General features: G+C 40.6%; 1 protein-coding gene across 3 annotated transcripts in view; it reads right to left on the bottom strand.

The window, feature by feature from the left end:
- Window positions 1–25,393, bottom strand: part of lekr1 (leucine, glutamate and lysine rich 1) — a 126,913-nt gene that overhangs the window by 50,810 nt on the left and 50,710 nt on the right. For all 3 annotated transcript variants that reach the window (XM_047390941.1, XM_047390942.1, XM_047390943.1), the window contains exons 4-5: window positions 19,686–19,763; window positions 17,981–18,144 (exon numbers count right to left, since the gene is read on the bottom strand). In XM_047390941.1, coding sequence (XP_047246897.1) covers window positions 17,981–18,144; window positions 19,686–19,763 — 242 coding nt within the window. The remainder of the gene's footprint in view (window positions 1–17,980; window positions 18,145–19,685; window positions 19,764–25,393) is intronic.

Raw genomic sequence — 25,393 nt, 5'->3', positions numbered from 1 at the left:
ATGTGATGGTCTGGTCCTGCTTCACTGCTTCAGGACCTGGAGGACTTGGGATAGTTGATGGAACCGTGACAATGGCTCTCAAGAAGAAAAACCTGAAGGAGAATGTCCAGCCACCAACTTACACACAGACCAATGTTTTCAAGCCTTTATTTCCATTAATTATGATGATTTTCTGCTTACTGCTGATGAAAACATGACATTTAGGAATAAAAAATTACATCAGATCAATAAAAAATGTTTTTTATTACAGAGATGTGAGCCTACTAAAAAATATTAAATAATATCCACTTAAAGGTTATTTTCAAACTGTACTTTTAATCTGAAAAAAGAGCCCCATCAGAACGTGTATTCCAAGTCACTGAGATGTAGTGTACATGTAAGCATGACAAAAAAGCAAAAAAAGAAGGAATCTGTGAGGAGAAGAGTACTTTTCACTTTGCTTAAGCTTCTCACTAATGATACTGGTTTTTTACTTACACTCATGATACAATACAGTGGGCAAACAAAAAACAATGCAAGAAATACATAAAATTATTAAATAAACTAGGAAAAGAGATTCAAATAAACTAATATTACAACTAATAGGACAATGAGAGGCTAACATGATCCCCGGTAGCGTTCCCTGGTAGCTGAATCTGAGTTTTATTAATGTTGCTGCTTTCCAGGCCAGCAGACACATTTGTCAAAACAGCAGTCCTGCAAGAAATGCTCTGATGCTATATTTCAAATTTAAATGAGGCCAGCAGCTTGTCAGACTGTGGAGCTGAACTTCCTACAGCTCCAGGCAGAATTGGATACCATCTGAGAAAGAGCATCCGAGTTCCAGATCTGAACAGTTAATAACTTGAGACACACCACAAACATATTTACTTACTGGCCTAACTCCTTATTTTATGATTTACAAAATCAGTAACCCCCCCCTCTCAACAGCATAATAGTAATTTACTTAGATCGCAGCTCGGTTCAAATTATCTCTTCAAAAAAGTTCTTTCTTGAATAAAAACTTTAACATCAACGGTCTGTAATGCAAATCAGCTCTGGGTCAAGTTTTTCTGAGGACAAAGAATGCAACACCCTGCCTCCTTACAGCATTTATTTTGTTGTGTTTCGTTTTTATGCTGCATCTTTGTGAAGCATTTGTGATTTTTATCTGTGAAAGGTGCTAAATAAGGAAAACGTACTTACATACACTGATCTCTAAAGAATAAAAAAAAACATCATAATTTTAAAGAAATTAAGAGATGTGATATTGTTTTTATGGGTGTCAAATTATCGCGTTAATTGCGATTAATTAATTACAGTTCTGCTTAGCGCGTTATGTTTTTTAATCGTGTTGATCTAATTTTTAATCTCCAACTCTACTATTTCTGTATGAGAGTTCCCTTTTAATGAAATCTGTTTTTTATGCATTGGGCTTCTTGTGCTTGAGTTGTTGAGGGTGGAAAACAATGGTCAGTCACACCCTGAAGTGGATATTGATTGGCTGCCATGGGTTTGTATGAGCTGATAGGCTCAAGTGAGTAGCGGAGAATCACTGGAGACCACTGGCTTAATCTGAGACACGTGGAATGTAGGGTGAATGCAAAGACTTGCTGGTAGGTGAAGGCAAACCTCCGAGGGGCTGATCACAGTCTCGATCTTGTATGGACCGATGAAACGGGGCGAAAGTTTCTTAGACATAGACTTAAGTGGCACATCTCGTGCCGATAACAATACTTTCTGACCAGGCTGATACTCGGGTGCAGGTCGGCGTTTTCGGTCAGCGAAATGCTTGTTCTGGTCAGCAGTTAGGTGAAGGGCTTGAACGGTTGAGTTCCAGATGGTTCAGGAGCGGCAAACATGTTGATGAACTGATGAAACTGTGATCTCCTTCTCGTCAGCAGAAAACAGAGGTGGCTGATACCCAATAGATGCTTCGAAAGGCGAGCGTCCAGTAGCTGAAGATATGTGTGAATTGAAGGCATACTCAACCCAAGGTAGGTATCAGCACCAGTCTGTAGGGTTTGTGGATGTGAGGCAACGTAAGGTGGATTCCATTTGTTGGTTCAATCTCTCGGTTTAACCGTTGGACTGAGGATGATAACCAGAAGTCAGTGAAACTCCTGCTCCCAAAGCTAAACAAAACTGTTTCCAAACCTGAGAGATGAATTGTGGGCCACGGTCAGACAGAATGTCCTGGGGAATCCCATGGAGACGAAAAACGTGCTTAGAGAGGAGTTTTGCTGTTTGTAGTGCTGACGAACGTTTGCTGAGGGGAATGAGATTGGCATGATTTAAAAAAACAATCAACGATCATGAGAACGGTAGTCATACTTGATGAGAGAGGCAGTCCAGTAACGAAGTCTAAAGCTATGTGGGACCGTGGTCGATTAGGGATGCTGAGGGGTTGGAGAAGACCTGCAGGTGGCTGGTTACTAGACTTGTTTCTGGCACAGATGGCGCAGGCCTGAACAAAACCTTTAACATCTTTATGTATGGATGGCCACCAAAACCTTCTCTGAACCAAAGCAATGGTTCTACTCACACCAGGATGAGCCGAAAACTTAGCTATGTGAAGCAAATCAATGAGCTTTATACGTACATGAGATGGAGCATAAATGCGGTTTGGTGGTCCTGTGCCAGGGCCATGTTCCTGCTGTTGAGCCCTGTTAATAATGTCCTCAATCTCCCACCTGAGTGCCCCTACTGTCCAATTGGAAGGCAGAATGGGAGCTGGTTCCTTTACCAAATCGTCAGCGGCAAATTGTCTGGAGAGGGAATCAGGCTTAGTCTTCCTGGGTCCTGGTCTGAAAGATATACACAAATCAAAACAAGAGAAAAATAAAGACCACCGAGGCTGTCATGGATTGAGTCTTTTTGCTGATTGGAGGTAGGCCAAGTTTTTATGATCAGTCCAGACTTGAACGGGATGCTTGGCCCCCTCAAGCCAGTGGCGCCATTCCTCAATGGCCAGCTTTATGCCCAGTAATTCTCTGTCGCCCACATCATAGTTTCTCTCGGTGTTGCTTAACCTTCGAGAAAAAAAAAGCACAAGGATGAAGTCTCCCATCCTCAGAGTTCTGAGACAAAACGGCCCCTACACCGGTGTCTGCAGCATCGACCTCCAAAATTAACTGTTTAGAAAAGTCGGGGTGAACTAAGATGGGGGCTTGTGAGAACTTCTCCTTTAAGGCTTGGAAAGCTGCTTCTGCTTCAGGTGACCAGGAAAATGAGACTTTGGAAGATGTTAATGCAGTAAGGGGTGCAGCTGTCAGAGTGTAGTACTTGATGAATCGTCTGTAGAAATTAGCAAATCCAAGAAAACGCTGTAGTGCTTTTTGTGAGTCTGGCACAAGCCATTCCAGAACAGCCCTTATCTTCTCTGGGTCAGAACGCACCTGTTCACCCTCAAAGATGTAGCCCAAAAATGTGACAGAAGGCTGTTGAAATTCACACTTTTTGGCTTTAACAAACAGGCGGTTCTCCAAAAGACGCTGGAGTACCTGGCAAACATGTTTGCGATGCTCCTCAATGTCCTTGGAGTAAATCAGAATGTCATCCAGATACACAAAAACAAAAATATTCAAAAAATCTCTGAGAACGTCATTGACTAAAGCCTGGAAAACAGCAGGAGCATTGCACAGTCCGAAAGACATGACCAGGTACTCGAAATGGCCCAACGGTGTCTTGAAGGCCGTCTTCCATTCGTCCCCCTGGCGGATCCTGACAAGATGATAAGCATTTCTGAGGTCTAACTTAGAAAATATGGTTGCACCATGAACTGGTTCAAAAGTGGGAAGTGGGTATTTATTTTTTACTGATTTGGTTTAAACCTCTATAGTCAATACATGTGCGTAACGAGCCATCCTTTTTACCCACAAAGAAAAATCCTGCCCCAAGAGGTGAGGAAGAAGGCCGAATAATACCTGCGGACAAAGAGTCATTAATGTTATTTTCCATGGACTTCTGTTCTGGACGTGAGATATTATACAGCCTGCTAGAAGGCAGGGGGGGGGGCACCAGGAAGAAGATCGATTGCGCAGTCATAAGGTCTGTGAGGGGGTAAAGACAAAGCCTTATCTTTACTAAAAACCCTCTTTAAATCATGGTATTCAGTGGGTACATGAGACAAATCTATAACCTCGTCCTCTCTGTTAACCTGCTCGGGGAGAATGCTGACTGAAGACAAGATGAGTGACAACTAGTGGACCAGGACTCTATGCGACACTCAGACCAGTCTAAGTGAGGGTTATGTTTTTGTAACTAAGGAAAGCCAAGAACTATGGAACCCTGAGACACTGGAAACAAGAAGAAAGATATCTCTTCCCTATGGTTACCTGACAGTAGCTGTTCAAGTGGTTTTGTTCGCCGAGTTATAGGCTGCAATTTCTTTCCGTCTAGGGTTAGGACGGAACGAGGTGAAGTAAGTGGTTCCACCTCAATGCCAGCTCTGATGACTAACTCAGAATCTATTAAGTTTTGTTCACAGCCTGAATCCAACATGGCGGACAGAGTCAAAGTATGTTAATTGAATATGATAGTAGCTGGTAAGCTGAATATGGGGACTTTGCAATTCTGTGAATGGTCCACCAACCCTCCCTTCATAGTTGGTGGACCCTGCCTTTTGGCTGCCCGGGGCAAATTGGACAAGATGCTACAAAGTGTTCAGGTGAACCGCAGTAAAAACATTGCTTAGCTAATCTGCGTCTCTGTCTCTCTTCAAAAGTTAAGCGTGTGCGCCTCACCAGCATGGGCACAGGTTCAGATACTGATTGTTGAGACGGAGTCTTAGCTGTGTGTGGAGAGCTAGTTGCTAATTGTGGTTTATAATAAAACCTCTCTGCTCTGGACTTCCTTCTTTCCCTTATCCTATTGTCAATTCTTATACAGGTCCTTCTCAAAATATTAGCATATTGTGATAAAGTTCATTATTTTCCATAATGTCATGATGAAAATTTAACATTCATATATTTTAGATTCATTGCACACTAACTGAAATATTTCAGGTCTTTTATTGTCTTAATACGGATGATTGTGGCATACAGCTCATGAAAACCCAAAATTCCTATCTCACAAAATTAGCATATTTCATCCGACCAATAAAAGAAAAGTGTTTTTAATACAAAAAACGTCAACCTTCAAATAATCATGTACAGTTATGCACTCAATACTTGGTCGGGAATCCTTTTGCAGAAATGACTGCTTCAATGCGGCGTGGCATGGAGGCAATCAGCCTGTGGCACTGCTGAGGTCTTATGGAGGCCCAGGATGCTTCGATAGCGGCCTTTAGCTCATCCAGAGTGTTGGGTCTTGAGTCTCTCAACGTTCTCTTCACAATATCCCACAGATTCTCTATGGGGTTCAGGCCAGGAGAGTTGGCAGGCCAATTGAGCACAGTGATACCATGGTCAGTAAACCATTTACCAGTGGTTTTGGCACTGTGAGCAGGTGCCAGGTCGTGCTGAAAAATGAAATCTTCATGTCCATAAAGCTTTTCAGCAGATGGAAGCATGAAGTGCTCCAAAATCTCCTGATAGCTAGCTGCATTGACCCTGCCCTTGATAAAACACAGTAGACCAACACCAGCAGCTGACACGGCACCCCAGACCATCACTGACTGTGGGTACTTGACACTGGACTTCTGGCATTTTGGCATTTCCTTCTCCCCAGTCTTCCTCCAGACTCTGGCACCTTGATTTCCGAATGACATGCAGAATTTGCTTTCATCCGAAAAAAGTACTTTGGACCACTGAGCAACAGTCCAGTGCTGCTTCTCTGTAGCCCAGGTCTGGGGAATGCGGCACCTGTAGCCCATTTCCTGCACACGCCTGTGCACGGTGGCTCTGGATGTTTCTACTCCAGACTCAGTCCACTGCTTCCGCAGGTCCCCCAAGGTCTGGAATCGGCCCTTCTCCACAATCTTCCTCAGGGTCCGGTCACCTCTTCTCGTTGTGCAGCGTTTTCTGCCACACTTTTTCCTTCCCACAGACTTCCCACTGAGGTGCCTTGATACAGCACTCTGGGAACAGCCTATTCGTTCAGAAATTTCTTTCTGTGTCTTACCCTCTTGCTTTAGGGTGTCAATAGTGGCCTTCTGGACAGCAGTCAGGTTGGCAGTCTTACCCATGATTGGGGTTTTGAGCGATGAACCAGGCTGGGAGTTTTAAAGGCCTCAGGAATCTTTTGCAGGTGTTTAGAGTTAACTCGTTGATTCAGATGATTAGGTTCATAGCTCGTTTAGAGACCCTTTTAATGATATGCTAATTTTGTGAGATAGGAATTTTGGGTTTTCATGAGCTGTATGCCAAAATCATCCGTATTAAGACAATAAAAGTCCTGAAATATTTCAGTTAGTGTGCAATGAATCTAAAATATATGAATGTTAAATTTTCATCATGACATTATGGAAAATAATGAACTTTATCACAATATGCTAATTTTTTGAGAAGGACCTGTAGCTAGGGAAATAGCTTCGTCTAGTGTAGGGGGATCATCAATCAGGACTAACTCATCCTTTAAGGAGCCGTCTAAAGCATGGAAAAAGGTTGACTTCAAAGCGTCATTATTCCAAACAGAAGCAGCGGCCAAAGTACGAAACTTGATGGAAAACTCAGTAAGGGGTCTATTATGCTGCTTTAAAGCCCTCAACTGTCGTCCAGTACTAGTCTTGTCATCAGGGGAGAATGTCTGCTTAAACTCTTTAACAAACTCTTCAAAAGTACAACCAAAATCTCTGCAATCAGAGAAACGGGCCTCTGCCCACTGTAAGGCCTTGCCTGTCAATAAACCAATAACATACAAAATTTTCACATCATCATGGGGAAAGGAATGTGGAGAACGGTTGAGAACTAATGCACATTGGAGCAAAAATCCCCTACAATTACCAAGGTGACATCATGGACATGAGGAAGCTGTTGAGAGGGCGGTGGTGCTGCAGCGCCATCTACATGCGGACTGAGTATTCAAGGTTTGCTGAAGCATGGAGGTAATCTGTTCTAACTGTTTATTTGTTTGGCGATGTTGTTCTGAAAGGGAACGAAGAGAGGAGTCATGAAAATGGATCTGGTTAGCGTGTTCAGATAGGGTTCTTCGGAGCGCTTCTGCTGGATCTCGTTGGCCAGAGTGTTCTGTCATTGTTTTCGTAATAGATCTGACCCACATACAGAAGAACACTCTGAGGAACAACTGAATCAGTGAAAGATGTTTATTTACAGCAAGTGAGTCTGGGACATGAACAGGTGAATCGCCAACTGTATGAAGAGAGGGGGAAGAGAACTGGTGAGACAGGGAACTTATAATATTGCAAAATAACAAAAGGTAGCTATTGTAATCAGAAGAGCGGCTTACTAAATGAGTGCAGTCAGGTTGCCAGGGGTAGAGGGAGTCGGGACCCAGGTGTGGAGGGTGGACAGGGTACACTTCTGCCTTGGTTCAGGGGACTGAGGATAACACGAAGCTGCCAGCTTGGTACTTGGAAACGAAATCCAAATGAAAATCCACCAAACATAGGTAATCCTGATCGTCCAGAAACTTCTGGAACCGAAGTTAAAGTTCAACGAAGTATGATAAGAAGGTTCAGGTTTCTGCCTGCGAAGAAACATGAACATCATCAGCTTAAAGACAAAGAATGAAGCATTGCTTAGTAGTGGCTCAGTTTGTTACCACTGAAAGCAAACACTCTGGCATCAAAGTGCTGGCAGCCTCCTGCTTAAATACTCCTCAAAGCAATCAGCAGATCAGTCGCAACTGTCATCCAGCACACCTGAGAAATTCGAGGACCATCTGGAAACTGAAAACAAAGTCACAAACAAAGCACAACACACACATTGAACACAGAACCTCGACATCTTAAGCGTGGTCCCATTTGTTTTTACCTTATAGAATCACAGTTTGATGCAATTAATATGCCAAGTTTCTTGGGTTATCTCTCTACTGGCTTTGCACATCTAGACACTGGAATTTTTGCCTATTTATCTTTGCAAAATAGCTCAAGCTCAGTCAGATTGGTTGGGGAGTGTCTCTAAACAGCAATTTTCAAGTATTTCACAGATTGTAGCAAAGTTATTTTTAGCTCCATACTTTGGTAGAGCTATTGTAAGACATTAATTTACTTAGATCTGAAGTATTCAATTTCCGCTCCAACCCAGTGTCAAAGTAATCCCATGAACTAACATGTTTTCAATAAATTGTATTTCATTTACATAGTGCTGAACCCTATTTACTAATTTTCCAGCTAAATGTAATTAATTGCAAGTGATTGGTTCTAAATACATTTGCATACAACACTTTTCAGATTTTCTTTTGTGAAACAAACAACATGCATCATACAGTGTTGGTCTGAGATAAGTTTCTGGTTGTCATGGGACAAAATGTGGGCCAGAAGTATAAACATTTTTGCAAGGCTCTATAATATTACTAACCAAATGATCTATACTTTACTTTAAATTATGTTTAACATTACATTTTTGACTGACAATCTGATCTAGGCACAATGCCAAAATAAAAAACTGCTTTATCATTAATGTAATTGGGATAATGTCGGCATCAGTTATTTCAGAGATCTGCCCACAAAAGCCAAAACTGGATATTCTTGTAAAAGTATGTGTTCGTAAACATATGTGTGTGTGTGTGTGCAGCATGCTGAAAGAATTGTCTGTGAGGGCCCTTCGGAGAGGTTCAGTGGGACACAGTGGCTGTGGTCCTGGAGAGCACTCAAACGATTCAGCCATGTCAGCCTGACATTCTCTCCCTCCAAGTCTTTGTTTTGCTCGCTCGCCCTCATCGGATTTTCACTCTTCATTCCTTTCTGAGTCCGTCTTTTATAATCAATTCTCTTTCTGTGGCTCGTTGCTTTTCTTTCTCTCTCACCCTCTCTCTTGGCTCTCTCATATTGCCTTTCACTCACTCTGTTTTTCTCTGCAGGAAGAAAGGATTGTAGGAGGTCCTACTCAAACCGGCAATACAACGATAATTGCTTTCTGGTCACTGTGACATGACAAGGTCCAAACAGGGTAAAGCATCACACTCGCTCATTCACTCAAACTCAAAGACAGACAAAAAACACACGAATGAATGAGCAAAGAAAATCTTCCATTAACAGCGATGACTAAGACACACACGTGGATACACGCAGAAATACACACTGTACAGAGACATGCCCAAACAGCAGAACTTGTGTGAATAGTTGATGGAGCAAAAAGGGTGTGAAATGAAAGCAACCTGACCTTAAATTCTCCAGTGCTTCTCGGTGATAAACAGTAACACACTAGGCAACTTCATGGCAGTAACAATTACTGCAAGTACCAGGCTGACAGCAACTAATTTACTGTGACAGCTTTAAAATTGCTGTTTACACAGCAACAGTTACAATATAGCAATTATATTTACCAAAAATCCCTTTCAGACATATTAATGGAATATCACAAACCAAAATACAGGATTTTAGATGCAAACTGGAAAAAAATAAATAAATAAAATGGAAGTGCACATTACTAATTACCAAAATTACTATCATAATTACAGTCATCGTAAAAAGAAAGTACAACCTTTGTCACATACAGGGGTTGGACAATGAAACTGAAACACCTGTCATTTTAGTGTGGGAGGTTTCATGGCTAAATTGTACCAGCCTGGTAGCCAGTCTTCATTGATTGCACATTGCACCAGTAAGAGCAGAGTGTGAAGGTTCAATTAGCAGAATAAGAGCACAGTTTTCATACCAGAGTTCAAAAGAGCACAAATTGTTGGTGCACATCTTGCTGGCGCATCTGTGACCAAGACAGCAAGTCTTTGTGATGAATCAAGAGCCACGATATCCAGGGTAATGTCAGCATACCACCAAGAAGGACGAACCACATCCAACAGGATTAACTGTGGACGCAAGAGGAAGCTGTCTGAAAGGGATGTTCGGGTGCTAACCCGGATTGTATCCAAAAAACATAAAACCATGGCTGCCCAAATCACGGCAGAATTAAATGTGCACCTCAACTCTCCTGTTTCCACCAGAACTGTCCGTCGGGAGCTCCACAGGGTCAATATACACGGCCGGGCTGCTATAGCCAAACCTTTGGTCACTCATGCCAATGCCAAACGTCGGTTTCAATGGTGCAAGGAGCGCAAATCTTGGGCTGTGGACAATGTGAAACATATATTGTTCTCTGATGAGTCCACCTTTACTGTTTTCCCCACATCTGGGAGAGTTACGGTGTGGAGAAGCCCCAAAGAAGCGTACCACCCAGACTGTTGCATGCCCAGAGTGAAGCATGGGGTTGGATCAGTGATGGTTTGGGCTGCCATATCATGGCAGTCCCTTGGCCCTATACTTGTGCTAGATGGGCGCGTCACTGCCAAGGACTACCGAAACATTCTTGAGGACCATGTGCATCCAATGGTTCAAACATTGTATCCTGAAGGCGGTGCCGTGTATCAGGATGACAATGCACCAGTACACACAGCAAGACTGGTGAAAGATTGGTTTGTTGAACATGAAAGTGAAGTTGAACATCTCCCATGGCCTGCACAGTCAACAGATCTAAATATTATTGGGCCACTTTGGGGTGTTTTGGAGGAGCGAGTCAGGAAACATTTTCCTCCACCAGGATCACGTAGTGACCTGGCCACTATCCTTCAAGAAGAATGACTTAAAATCCCTCTGACCACTGTGCAGGACTTGTATACGTCATTCCCAAGACGAATTGATGCCGTATTGGCCGCAAAAGGAGGCCCTACACCATGCTAATAAATTATTGTGGTCTAAAACCAGGTGTTTCAGTTTCATTGTCCAACCCCGTATGTTTTTTGTTACATGGTCTGATTCTATGTAATTTTTTAAAAATCAAACCTCAAATGTACAGAGACACAAACCTCAGGCAGAGTTTAACATTTGACATTTTGCTAATCTAAGATAAATCCCAAATCAGAAAAATAAAAAAAATGAACCCCAAATAACTTTGATACGTCCAAAACATGTAAAAACCTAAAGCCTCTGTCACAATATTTCCTATCTCCTATCTAAAAATGTACCTTCTGTGGGTCTCAGTGTGAAGAAATAACATGAATTTTGTGGAACATAAGTCCTGTCATGTCTTTGAAGTATGTCTATTTCTTTGTATGTTGTGTGTATATTAGGATGGAGGGTGGAAACATTTTGTGTGAAATTGTGCAGGGTGGGTTGCATTGTGATGAGATAACATATTTCATTTCTATGCACTAGTGCAACATAATACTGACAACTAGTTGTTAAATATGTAATTTATATAAAAAAGGCATTTTAACCCAGAGGCTTACGTTTAAAAAGGTCATCAAAGGTATCACCTAATGTGATGGCTAGATTAAAGTATATCCAAAAAATGTTGAATGGCCATCAGATTCAAAAGTATCTATAAGGACTCAATTGGACACCCAGTACTCACAGGATTAAAGCATTTTACAGTACACTCTCTGCTCTTACAAACATCTATCTGCTAGGTACATTGTATGTTTGGGACGTTGTCAGCCCTCTCAGGTATAATGTAATACAGAAGACATTCTCAATGTGCTGGGTAGCAAGAGCTGGATTGATGAAATGAAGTCTTCTTGGGCCCAAACAGAGTTTCTGGGATAAGATTGGCAATGTTATTATTATTCCACTGAAGCAACGCATGAGTATCCCTTGTGTTGATTAGCATCATATGTGCTGTATATATGGGGTTTTAGATTTGTAATGCACATGCTACAGCAATGTTCAATTAGAATTTAAAAGAAGTGTATTTTCATTTTTAACCATGACTGTAGCTGTGTTTCTCTGAATTAGCACACCTGTAGACGGTATTGGTTATTGTGGACCTCAGAACAAATGTACAAACTGTCCCATAAAAATAAGTAAATAGCTAGAGCTTAAAGAGTGAAAGAGAGCTTCATTGCATTTTACCAACAGCTTTTTTATGCTGGCTCAAAAAAATAAACATCAACACACTTTTGACGGTCACTTTAGAAAATTATTGCTTCATTAATAGGATTAAATAACATGAAAAGGGCCTGTGAAATGCTCTGATGTAGCCACTGAGTGACAGCTGTGACTGACAGTTTAATTGCCTGCTGTACTCTGCAGAATTTGGACTCATGCTGTGTAAGGCTTCAAACACATTTTTCTTCAAACATGCAACCCTCATGCTTTTTCAGTTGAAGAGTTGCAGCATGAAGGCTTTTACTGGATCCTGTCGAGTTTGCATCTGATATCAATTGTGATTAGTTGCTTCTTTAGCCAGATATACAACTCACTTAGTATATCAACATAAATGTATAACCTTTTTCTCAGTTTAAATACTTCTAATACTTCTGACAGAAAATGCACACAAAGAAAGCAAAACAAATCAGTCCTTCATGACACATAAAAAAGTGTAATAAAGTGTAATGACAGGGAATAAGTATTGAACATATAAAGAAAATGATCTGTAATGATTTCTGTTATATGCAAATGAATATCATCTTTATCAATATTAACTGATGACCTATAAAAAGGTTTCTCTTTAACAAAGTGTTGCACAGATGTTACAATTGTGCAAGTGGTACAGCAAGGAGATCTTCACAAAAAGTATTACTGATGCAAAACATACTAATATCAATAGTTACAGCATTTCTAAACTTTTGACTGTTCAAGTGAGCACAGATGGACCCATAATCCAGAAGAGGAAAGAAAGTAACTTCACGATAAACCAGCCACAGCCAGGTGCTCTCATGAGACTCAAAACAGTTGTCCAAGAGATCTGTTTGGGGATCTGTTTTGCAGCATATGGTACTGGCAAGCTTCATATAATTGAAGGAAGCAGAATGAAGGAGAATGAAGGAGAGGACTACTTGATAAGTATCTGAAGTTGAAACAAATGTGGATTTCTAAACAAGTAAATAGTCCCAAACACACAACCAAGAAAAGTCTTAATTGCTTTCAGAGAAACACATAAAACTCCTAAAATGGCCTAGTCATTTAGCTGAATTGTATCCAATTAAAAACTTATGGAATGAAATAAAGATCGGAGTGCATAAAAAGGATCCTCACAACCATTTAGATCTGAAGACAGTTTGTGTTGAAAAATTGGTCAAAATCATACCTGAGGAATGTATGTGACTAGTTTATCCATACAGGAGATGTCTTAAAGCTTTTATTATTATTTCAACCTGGAAAGACTCACAAAGAGAAGACAGGGATGCAATTAGAATAGTTTATTGATGAATATTTATTTCTTTGGCGCTCAGACCCCAGTGGAAGACGTGAATGCTGAGAATGATATGCGCTTGAATGAACATCTTAGGGTTAGATTTAGAGATGTCTTCCCCCCTGGGATCCGATCCTGGTGGTGGAGTGGAGGCCTGAGGAGATTTGGAAGGAGTTTGGAAGCCAAAAGGTGGAGATGGGGTGGAGGAGGGTCAAATTTCAGCTGCAGAATGGAGGGATCCATGGATGAAGATCTTCTAAAGCGGAGCCTTGAAGGACGATTGGCCGGGGAGAAATGCAGACTTGACGCTGATTGGTGGAGCAGAGCCGCATGGAGGAGTAATTAGACGAAGCTGGAGGTGATGGTGAGTCTTCTCTGTTGAATTTTCGTTTAAACTCCATTAAGAAAGTCTTTTTACAAAGCACTGAATCTATTTATGTTAGCATGTTTAATGCTTCCCTGTGTCATTAAATTTTATTTTACCCATTAAATGTGAGAACAACTTGCTTTGATATATTTGTTAGGTGGATTACTTTTGCTGTTGCAACATTTGATGAGAATGGGAAATATTTAAACTGAGAAAAAAGTTGACCTGTTCAATAATTATATTCCCTGCCATGTGTTGCTTTAGAAAGTTCTTTTATTTATTTACCAGATTTAAAATGACACAGACAAACCCCCCATCTCCACAGATATTTACGCCATGTGACACAATGTACAGCTTTAAGGAGAGCTTACAGTAAGCAACAGTAATTTACATTGCCAGACACACTGACAGCATGTGGCTACTTTCACAGACACCTATAAACACATGCTCACATGCACACAGTTACACCATGGAATTTCTGAGTGTCAACATTACTATAATATCACTTTCTCAGGTTTTTAGCTACAGCAGCCATTTTTGGGTGTCTGCCCAGTTTATTATGTATAATGAAAGTATACCAGCTCCTGAACCACAACAGCTTTGTGGAAATATGTCGAATAATAGCACCACAGTAGAGACCCGAATCCTGGAGTGCAACTATCTCAGCTTAAAGATTGCATTTGCTTAACTAGCTTCAGTCTGTAATCATTTTAAACATACAAAACTAAATAACTTATTGGTCCAATCCATACTCTAACATCTTCTATACATGGCTGAAGCAATCGAAAGAAGCCCTGCTCAGAGAAGTGATACAAACAAATCGTCTTACTTAGCTGCCCTGTCTCAGAGGATATATGTGACATTTTTATTTTGCTACCATAAACTCACACTTGCACAAGACTCGCTCCAAAGGAAATAGATACCTTATACAGTAGTCTCTGGATGGCCTTTGTGTTGGCAGATGGCTCTGGTTCATGGATTAGTCAAACACACGTAAATGCTTGCATGCACACACATCCTACAAAATCCTACACAGCCTTAGTTTAGCTTAGAAACTGTATTTGCTTTAACCTTTCCCCCATTTCTCAAAATGTAAAAAAACTCCCACACTGCCAAACCTCTTTGAAAGCCACTTTTACATCAAACTGCACAACTTGTTTGCTGACAACTGCACAGAATAAACTTAGATTGTGTCTTCATGTTGCTGTCATCCCACTGGCTGTCTTTGTCTCGCTCACTGTAAAATTCCACAGCCCTCGAGCTTGATCTGTCATCTCCTCCCTGTTCCTCCCCATCTAACCATAAACCACATTCATCCGTGCATATTAGCCAACGTCTCTATGTTCCTCACAGTCTATTTTTCTTTCCCTACTCCCTCTAACTGTTGTTTGAGTATAACAGTGAGACAATGACAGACAGCAGTGTTTAGCAGCTAACTAATTCCCATATTATCCTGCAAGCATATGGTTTGTGGTTGTTTTTTAATTAATGACAGCATTATGTTTTACAATGCTGGTACGATGGATTAAATTATGTGCGGAAATTAATCTGAATATTTCATTGCCTGGGTATCCTAAGCCAAAAATGTTAAACTCTGTCTGATTTGAGCTTTTTTTTTTGGTTTTATCATGAAGGTTCACAAAGTTCCTCTGACTGAGAGAAGGACTTTTAGGTGAACAAATCACAGAGGCTCTTGACTGCTGTAAAATGTCGAGGGATTGGCTTCTACAACCCTGATTCCAGTGAAGTTAGGATGGACTAGGAAGGACTATCCGATTGTTATCAGCGCAAACTTCAAAAGCCAGCATCTGTGAAGGTATGGGGGTGTGTTGGTGCCCATGCCATGGGTAACCTGCACATCCGTGAAGGCATCATCAATGCTGAAGGTACATAAAGCTTTTGGAGCAACATCTGCTGCCATTCAAGCTATGTCTTTTTCCGGGACGTCCTTGATTATTTCAGCAAGACAATGCCAAGACACATTCTGCATGTGTTACAACAGCATGGCTTCATAGTAAAAGAGTGTGGGTTCTAGACTGGCATGTCTGCAGTCCAGACCTGTCTCCCATTGAAAATGTGTGGCGTTGAACTCAACCTACCAAGCTTCAACAATTAGTGTCCTCAGTTCCCAAATGCTTATTGAATGTTGTTAAAAGGAAAGGTGATGTAACACAGTGGTAAACATGCCTCTGTCCCAGCTTTTATAAACATGTAGCAAGAATCAAATTTAAAATGAGTGAATACTTGCAAAAAGCAATAAAGTTTATCAGTTTGAACTTTAAATATCTCATCTCTGTAGTGTATTCAATTGCATACAGGTTGAACAGGATTTGCAAATCACTGTATTCTGTTTGTATTAACTTTTTACACAGCATCCATACTTTACTGGAATTGGGGTTGTACTTCCTACCTTATTTTACTTCTTTCTTTTATTCTTTCATTTTTTCTACTGAGGCTGATCTTATCATGTTTAGGTAGGAAATAAAGAAGCGATAATTAAAAATAAAGTTTTATTGATTGCAATTTGCAAATCTGCAATAAATAGTTCTACTATAGGCATTCCAGCTAATGCTGTGCAAACTTTCAGTCGACTCTATGAAAGAATCATTATCCACAGTAGAGCGAGTCCTGTACTGAGATGGGCTGAAAGGCCATTCAGTGATGAAGAAGCAATTACTCGAAAAGCAGCATAAAAAGTCACATTACAGTTCACAAATGCACACAGGGACAAAGAAAAATCGAAGTGTTTGGCCATAATGTCCCTTGTTAAATTTGTAGGAAAAAGGTGGAACCTTGCCAGGCTGGAAACACTATCCCAACTGTCAAGGACATGGGTGGCAGGATCATGCTATGGGGGCATTTTGTCTCAGGAGAGACTGCTGGACTTCACAAAATAGATGGTGTCATAAGGAAAGAACATGATGTGGAAATAATGAAGCAACATCTCAAGACATCAGCCAGGAAGCTACAAAAACATTACCCGGACCATACAGCCAGATTGGTTACGAAGTGGCTTATAGAGAACGCAGTCAATATTTGGGGGTGGCAATCATAAACCCTGATCTCAGTCCGACAGTAGAACTAGTGGACAGAGCTGAAAAGGTGTGTGTGAACGACACGACCTTAAAACCTGACTCTGCTACCCCAGTTCTCTCAGGACGAGCCAAAATTCAACCAAACTATTGTGAGAAGCTTGAGGAAGGATACCCAAAATGTTTAATCCAAGTGACACAGTTTAAAGGGTAATTTGCTCATTATTCTGACCTTTATTTTAGCAATTTTGACCAAAAAGAGGGAAAAAAAATCTGATTTAATGTCAGAGTGAAGAAATAAGGGTTCTGTCTTTTTATGCACTGAATGTAAAAGGTATGTTGTAATTGCATTTAAATGCCAAAATACTGTTTTGCAATACATTTTATCATCATTTATATTGTCATTGTAATACATACTAGAAAATATTGTAATAAAATCTTTAGTCCTTATTGCCCAGTCCCTCTATTCAATACCAAAAACTTTAAAATACCTTCAAAAGCTAAGAGAACTGTTAATAATGACTATTTTAAAAGGCTACAAAAAGTCAGAATATTAAAGAATAAACAACCTAGGTTAGAATCTTTGTTTTATAGTGTTTATTAGGTACTGTTGTTCTCCTCTTAACTACAAAATTATGAATTAATATCTCAAATTCTCTAAACAACTTCCACATAATAAACCTTAGATGCAAGTTCAATTCGATTGACATAACCTAAGCTGTATGTTTTGGGGCTTTTTGCAAGAAGAATTGGTTTCTGTGACCAGATGCACCGTGCATTTAAATGGACATGTGTGTGTGTGTGTGTGTGTGTGTGTGTGTGTGTTTGTGTGTGTGTTTTTGAACATGGGCTTAATCCTCTGTGTGTATTGCATTGTATCTGACGGTTTGTGCAGCAGCTGCTTTCATGATCACTTCACAGAATCAGAATCATACAAACACGAGAGTATATATACACACACACACCGGGCAGCTGTTTAGAGCATGCAGCAGAGAGAAAAAGGCCCAACATCGAGGTGAGCCAGAGGGTAGCACTCCTCCAGGCATTTATTGTCAACATTAAATACACACACACACTGCAAACATGCTCTTTTAACTAGAATCTCTAATTAATTTCCTTCTTTACAGCTATCACAACATATGTCCCCATGAAAATATATGCTCTCTTGCCCAACAGGAGTTTGTGTATTAAGTTTAAACTTTCAGAGACACACCATTAAACCCTAACAGTCTGTGTAAGAATTAATAATATTTAGTCCCGGTGAAGGATTATTGGTTCGAGTCTCTTTTCCTATTTTCCTCTATGATAGTTCCCACTCTGATGACACTTTGCATTACTACTTTGCCTTATAAAAACCCTCATACTGTCAGATTTCTTGTTCATGTGTGAGTTGACGTGTAAGTGTGTGTTACCTGAGAACACCTCTGTGCAATGCTGCAAAACCTGAGACCTGAAAGCCTGCCAAGCCCCAGTCAGCTGACGAAGGAAACCCTGTACATCTGCGAACCCGCAGCCACAGAAGCGGAGCAAGGTCAGAGTTCTCCGGAGGATCTGCTGCTGCCGCACACACGCACCTCTAAAACACAAAAACATGCAGAAAGGTGAAAATTAATGGACAAACTGTAATTTACAAAAGAGCCCGTTTTTACATAAACTCATCGGCCACTTTATTAGGTGTTAACACCACTAGCCAATCAGCCAATCGTACGGCAGCAACTCAATGTATCTACCAGTCTAGATATGGCACTTCACATGATGGCAGGTGTGAACTAAAACATGACTTTAAATGTTTTGGTTATTTCTGAACACAGCCATATTCCCAAATTACAAGAGCTTGTGAAAACCTGTGCAATGAATTTAATACAATTTTAAATTTTTCCCCAAAAAGATTTTAGTTTGGTTTTTCAAGTTACTTTTACACGTCAAATTAAACTTGCAAAAAGTTCTGAAATTATTTATCCTGGTCACAAAAATCTGCAGTTTTTGTACCCAGTGTATAATTGTTTATAATTTTAGACTCACAAGGCAGTAAGTGTTGATTTGGATCATTTATGAAAAATATTCTACCATCAAAGATTAACACTTGTGTCATGAAAACATCTAAACAGGATTAAAAAGTCAATTTAAATAAAATAAATGTAATTATGATACACATAAAAGAAGGCATATTTTTTATAGCACTTTCACATTTATACACACAAATACTGTCCCCAAGCCACAAACTAATTCAAAGCGTGTAAAACTAAAATATTGGAATAGAACATTCTGTTACTCCAAGAACACTTTTGGGGGAACATGTGGGTGAGAACATGCTGAACTCTTTCTCTTTTAAAAAAAAATTGATATTCCTTCACAAATACTGTGATTGTGGCACAGGCAGTTGCAGGGTGGTTATTTTTCTTATTTAGGGTTTGAAACTCAAAGTGATCTGCTGAATCTTGGACAAAAAGATGGGGTGAGATGGCAGTCTTTGAGCTGGTTTGCGGGTCTTTTGTGCACGGGTGCGTGCAGAGTGGATGAGGAGCATGGGCACTGGTTGTCACGAAAGTCAGTTCTGTAATGTCAGATGACATAAATCATAAGGCTGACAGCACCAAATGGAGGAACAGATATGAGCCAGATATGTCATCTGAAATAACGTTAGGAGTGAAAAGCAGAGCCACAGAGAGACTGCATGTATTTGACCCCTGATGGTTTACTCATGTAGAATTTTTCAATGTCAGCTGGATGATTAAAAAGCACCATCTCTTCTCTCCCACTCTCTTCACCTCTACCTCCATCCTGCCATTAGTCGCTCATGTCTTTTTCAGGCGCTCTCCTCATTTCCAGGAATTAACCCACAGGTCAGATGAATCAACATTCCCTCCTGTTTTTTCATGCTCTCTCTTATTGTCTTCCCTCTATCATTTCTGTCAGTTGTTTTCCATCTGACCACTCTCCCTCCCATGTATCTGGTGAAGATGCAGATAACCAAGCAGAGTTTGCTGCTTCTTTGTGATGGTTTGAAATGTGATGCACATTTCAAGCCGTTTTTACTTTATTTACAAAATCTTTGATAAATCACCACGCTCCCAGATTGTACTTCCATTCTTGTATTTTTTGATGTACCGTCCTTACCTGAGTGTTTCAACATGCTGCTTTTCTTTTCCAAGTTTCTCCACTGCCTCATCCCTCATGTCAGCTGCAGTCGCCAGCCTGTCAAGGAAAAAACAAGAGAAATGCGAGGGAGTGAATTTGAAGTGTCAGCAATGTATTCTCATTAGAGAGCCTCAGTTGAACATAACACCACTTACCTCTCACAAGAGGGAAATTAGATTATAGGCAATTTATCTAAATGATCCAGATGGAAGGATGATGTTAGTTAGAAAATGAAGAGAGATTAAAAATTAAAGCGTTCCTCATAAGTGACTGATATGAATAAAGGGCTTTTCCTCCCCATCTTATATTGTATCTTAGACACAATAAGCAGGACTGGATGTGAGAAGGGTCAGTTAAGCATGATGGTCCATGGCAAATGTGCTTTTATACTCACTCTTGCAGAATTGGTAAACCAGCATATTTACACACTTAAGCAGTGTGCAAAGGTTGTAAACCATCTGGTATATTGCACCGCACTAACATGACTGTTACTGGTAATTCATCCTGTTAACTGGTTTAATAGTCAGTAATAATCTCCAGAAATAAATAAGTGAAAGGTTATGAAGCTGGCAACTTAAAAACCCATCTAGAGTGAAAAACAAATCTTCTTTAATTGGCATATATCATATTTATTTTTTTACAGCTCTTCTTTTATGTTCAGGCTTGTAGCTTACGATAGTCATGTTAATTTTAATGTCTGAAATGGAGAAATATTCAAAAAAAGACAAAGCAAAACAAATTGAATCTAGCAGGCAATGGCCAAAGAGTAATGACATTATATTTTGACACCAAACTTGGGCATTAATGCCCAACACAATGCCCACCCAAGACAAAGGTAGTGATAGCAATGTCTCCAAATAGAATTAGAGTTCATAAAGTAAAGATTTATACTGTGATTTTTCTCCACTGAGGAGAAGGACATCAGGACAGTTGTTCTCTGACAACACTAGCTTCAAGACCAAACAAAATGGCATCGTACCCAGGGATTTTGTGGCAGTCCTACTCTGCCTGTAATTCGCCACAACCAGGAATGACCACTTAGGATGAAATCTGTAATTCTGCATTTCAGCAGATGCTGGAATTTCTCCTTCTGTTCTGATGTTCAAGGGCCCTTCTCTTTGTCCAACAGCTTTTTCACCCAAATGTAGTCAAAATGTTTTTTCCATCACACTGTTTGTCAGTCTATCTACAGATAGTTTACCCACAAATACAGGTCCTTCTCAAAATATTAGCATATTGTGATAAAGTTCATTATTTTCCATAATGTCATGATGAAAATTTAACATTCATATATTTTAGATTCATTGCACACTAACTGAAATATTTCAGGTCTTTTATTGTCTTAATACGGATGATTTTGGCATACAGCTCATGAAAACCCAAAATTCCTATCTCACAAAATTAGCATATCATTAAAAGGGTCTCTAAACGAGCTATGAACCTAATCATCTGAATCAACGAGTTAACTCTAAACACCTGCAAAAGATTCCTGAGGCCTTTAAAACTCCCAGCCTGGTTCATCACTCAAAACCCCAATCATGGGTAAGACTGCCGACCTGACTGCTGTCCAGAAGGCCACTATTGACACCCTCAAGCAAGAGGGTAAGACACAGAAAGAAATTTCTGAACGAATAGGCTGTTCCCAGAGTGCTGTATCAAGGCACCTCAGTGGGAAGTCTGTGGGAAGGAAAAAGTGTGGCAGAAAACGCTGCACAACGAGAAGAGGTGACCGGACCCTGAGGAAGATTGTGGAGAAGGGCCGGTTCCAGACCTTGGGGGACCTGCGGAAGCAGTGGACTGAGTCTGGAGTAGAAACATCCAGAGCCACCGTGCACAGGCGTGTGCAGGAAATGGGCTACAGGTGCCGCATTCCCCAGGTCAAGCCACTTTTGAACCAGAAACAGTGACAGAAGCGCCTGACCTGGGATACAGAGAAGCAGCACTGGACTGTTGCTCAGTGGTCCAAAGTACTTTTTTCGGATGAAAGCAAATTCTGCATGTCATTCGGAAATCAAGGTGCCAGAGTCTGGAGGAAGACTGGGGAGAAGGAAATGCCAAAATGCCAGAAGTCCAGTGTCAAGTACCCACAGTCAGTGATGGTCTGAGGTGCCGTGTCAGCTGCTGGTGTTGGTCCACTGTGTTTTATCAAGGGCAGGGTCAATGCAGCTAGCTATCAGGAGATTTTGGAGCACTTCATGCTTCCATCTGCTGAAAAGCTTTATGGAGATGAAGATTTCATTTTTCAGCACGACCTGGCACCTGCTCACAGTGCCAAAACCACTGGTAAATGGTTTACTGACCATGGTATCACTGTGCTCAATTGGCCTGCCAACTCTCCTGACCTGAACCCCATAGAGAATCTGTGGGATATTGTGAAGAGAACGTTGAGAGACTCAAGACCCAACACTCTGGATGAGCTAAAGGCCGCTATCGAAGCATCCTGGGCCTCCATAAGACCTCAGCGGTGCCAGAGGCTGATTGCCTCCATGCCACGCCGCATTGAAGCAGTCATTTCTGCCAAAGGATTCCCAACCAAGTATTGAGTGCATAACTGTACATGATTATTTGAAGGTTGACGTTTTTTGTATTAAAAACATTTTCTTTTATTGGTCGGATGAAATATGCTAATTTTGTGAGATAGGAATTTTGGGTTTTCATGAGCTGTATGCCAAAATCATCCGTATTAAGACAATAAAAGACCTGAAATATTTCAGTTAGTGTGCAATGAATCTAAAATATATGAATGTTAAATTTTCATCATGACATTATGGAAAATAATGAACTTTATCACAATATGCTAATATTTTGAGAAGGACCTGTAGATGTTTGGTCTTAACCAGTGAATTCACATTAACGTTACACATTTGATGGTTAGAAGGGAAGAAAAGGATGTAGAAGGCTTCTTCTACATCACCCACTGCATACCCATGGCCTCTCAAGGATCTACAGCATAATGTGGTTCCCACGTCCGCAGTAGCAACAGCAGCTCCCGCATCCTCAGCAGCAGCAGTTCTCAAGTCCTCAGCAGCAGCTGCACTTCGTACGCTCACTGCTACCTAAGCACATCCTTGTCTGCTGCAGCAACAGTTCTCGTCTGCCACAGCAGCATCTCCCTCATCCACCGCAGCAGCAGCAGCTCCCTCATCCGCAGCAGCAGTAATATTTACATTCAGTTTTGTGACAGTAGTTACAAGAACCCTCTATGTGCAGACTTTAGCATCCATCGAGGGTCCCAAGTGGGCTTGCTTCTGTCTCACATTGCTCTTCCCAAGCTCCATCGAGGGTCCCTCCCAGTGTCCACATCACTCTCCAGGGCTCCAAGGGTTCCAGCTGCTCCAGTATCAGTGTTCCTTTGTCATTTTCCACCCCTTAGTATTTAAGCTCCTGGTTTTTCCGCTGTTAACTGTCCGTTAACCTGCCTGTTTCGCTTCCTGCGCTCGATGTCCTGATCTACCTGCAAGTTTTCTTTTTTGTTCATCATTAAAGAACTCAGTTTTGCCACACTCAGTGTCATCACTTGGGTCCTTTACAAACACATCAGGACATCAGCTTTAATATCCCTTTTTACAGACAGAACCTATCAAATCAGTACAAATTGCTACAAAGCAGTTTAATAAGACAATGTGAAACTGTGTGAACTGCAACAGCACATTCTGTTCCTTCATACGACACCACAAAATAAGTCCTGACAGCAAGATGGAGAAAAGACTAAACATAATAAGCAGCACAGCTTCCACAAAGCATGCTTTGTTTAAAGGAAGGCACAAAAAAAAATCTCACAACCGGAAAAAAAACCCTGATATTGCAAGTTATATCAAATATTGTAAAAATTGAACAAAAACAAAATTATTCATTTTCCTTGCAGATTTACCTGGCAACCCCCAAAGGATACTATAGCTTAAATACCACTACTTCAATACCATACACTGGTAGGTCAGAGATAATGTAAAAAAGAGATTTAATAATTGAGGAAATTGCTATGAATCAGAAAAAGGCGGACCCAAGATTCAGCCAGACACAGTACTGAAAGTTTAAAAGGTTTATTCAGCCACAGGAAAACGTCACACAGGTAACACTCCTCACAGCTTCCAGGAATCACTGAGGCAGAAAGAGGGATTAGTGACTTGTAGTCTCTCCAGAGTTTGCAGAGATCAGAAAAGCCACTAACCTGCCTTTGTCTTGAGTGGTACTTGAAACCCAGAGGGGAAACCTCAGGCGGTGATCTCCACAGCACAGGTAAGAAGTGACTCCAGGCTGAATAATCCGAGGGCTAGGCTGGCTCAATAATCCAAGGACAGAAACAGGGTCAACGATCGGAACAAAAGGCGTCAGGCAAGGGGCAAGCAGAGGCATAAACCAGATGCAGGAAACAAGGTCAACAACCAAAATCCAAATAGTCCGACAGGGAGCAGGCAGAGGCATAAATCCAAAAGGCAAGGCAAGGCAAGGCAAGGTCAAGAACAATGATCAGACAGGAAGGAACGTTGGATATCTACTCACACAATGGCTTTCAAAAATCGGGCACCGTCTGCTTGTTAGAGTCAGTATATATCAGGGAAGACACAGGTGCTTGGCATTCCACAGATTGCACTACACCGCAGCAGCCACCAGGTGCATCTAATCTGCTGATTGCAGCCAGGGAGACAGGGTAGAGCAGACGTGCCAGAATCATAACAGACATATTTTCAAAATATACTGAGGGTTGGAATATCCCTTAAATGTACTGTTTATCTGTGTTCTCTAATATAAATATAGCACTACAATGATATGAAGCAAAGTTTTATATATATAACTGCAGTGCAGTATGAGCTCTGCATGTGTCACTGTATATATTGTGGTTTCAAGCTGTACACCAATGTTCAACAGTAAAATGCTTATATTTAACCTATCAACGCAAACTGCCAGATGCACAGCAGGCAATCTATAAAGCAAAACAGATGGTTGTTTCCTGGTTACCAGGCTGAAATAACATCAGTTCAACTGCCTGTTCTGTCAAGGATACGCAGAAAGTTCATGCAGAAACGGGTGCACATGGTAAGTGGGAATTACCTGGGTTAATCTGCACACTGCAACTATAGAGAGAACCAAAGGGAGGAACTGAGAGAATTATAGCTTAAAGGTCCATTTACTAATGAAATAGTCACTCTCAGCTGCTATTTATGACTACATCGGTCAAGTCATGATATAACCTTATTGAAAGTTCTGGTTTAGGTTCTGTAACAATAAACCAGCCTTATTGACAGTATAAAGCCTGGAGTTTTGGCTCTACCTTGCTGGGCTTTTAACTTAAATTCTACTGACGTGATATGTGTCACATACAGTTTGTGCCAGAGTTCAACAACATACAGTCCTGTGAAAATGTATTTTGCTAACTTACAGATTCCACTTAATGTATGAAATAATTTGAAAACTGTATTTTGTGTTTACTCCAAATATATTTGTCTGATATTAACATTTGAAACATTGTGACAAGTGTGACAAAGAAGCAAAAACAGACAACATTTGGTGGAAATACAAATACAATACAATATTGAATTTTTTTTATAGCTTTTTACCAAATTGATCAAATAGATATTTTTTTCTTCCTTTGTGCAATATTCTGTTTCTAGAATGTGCATGTGCAAAAGCGCAAATGCGAATGCTATAAAATATGTAGCTAAAAGTAGCAAACATTTGACTTAATAACA

This window comes from Girardinichthys multiradiatus, chromosome 18, assembly GCF_021462225.1.
Source record: "Girardinichthys multiradiatus isolate DD_20200921_A chromosome 18, DD_fGirMul_XY1, whole genome shotgun sequence".
Classification (NCBI taxonomy): Eukaryota; Metazoa; Chordata; class Actinopteri; order Cyprinodontiformes; family Goodeidae; genus Girardinichthys; species Girardinichthys multiradiatus.
This window is presented reverse-complemented; position numbering and strand designations above follow the sequence as displayed.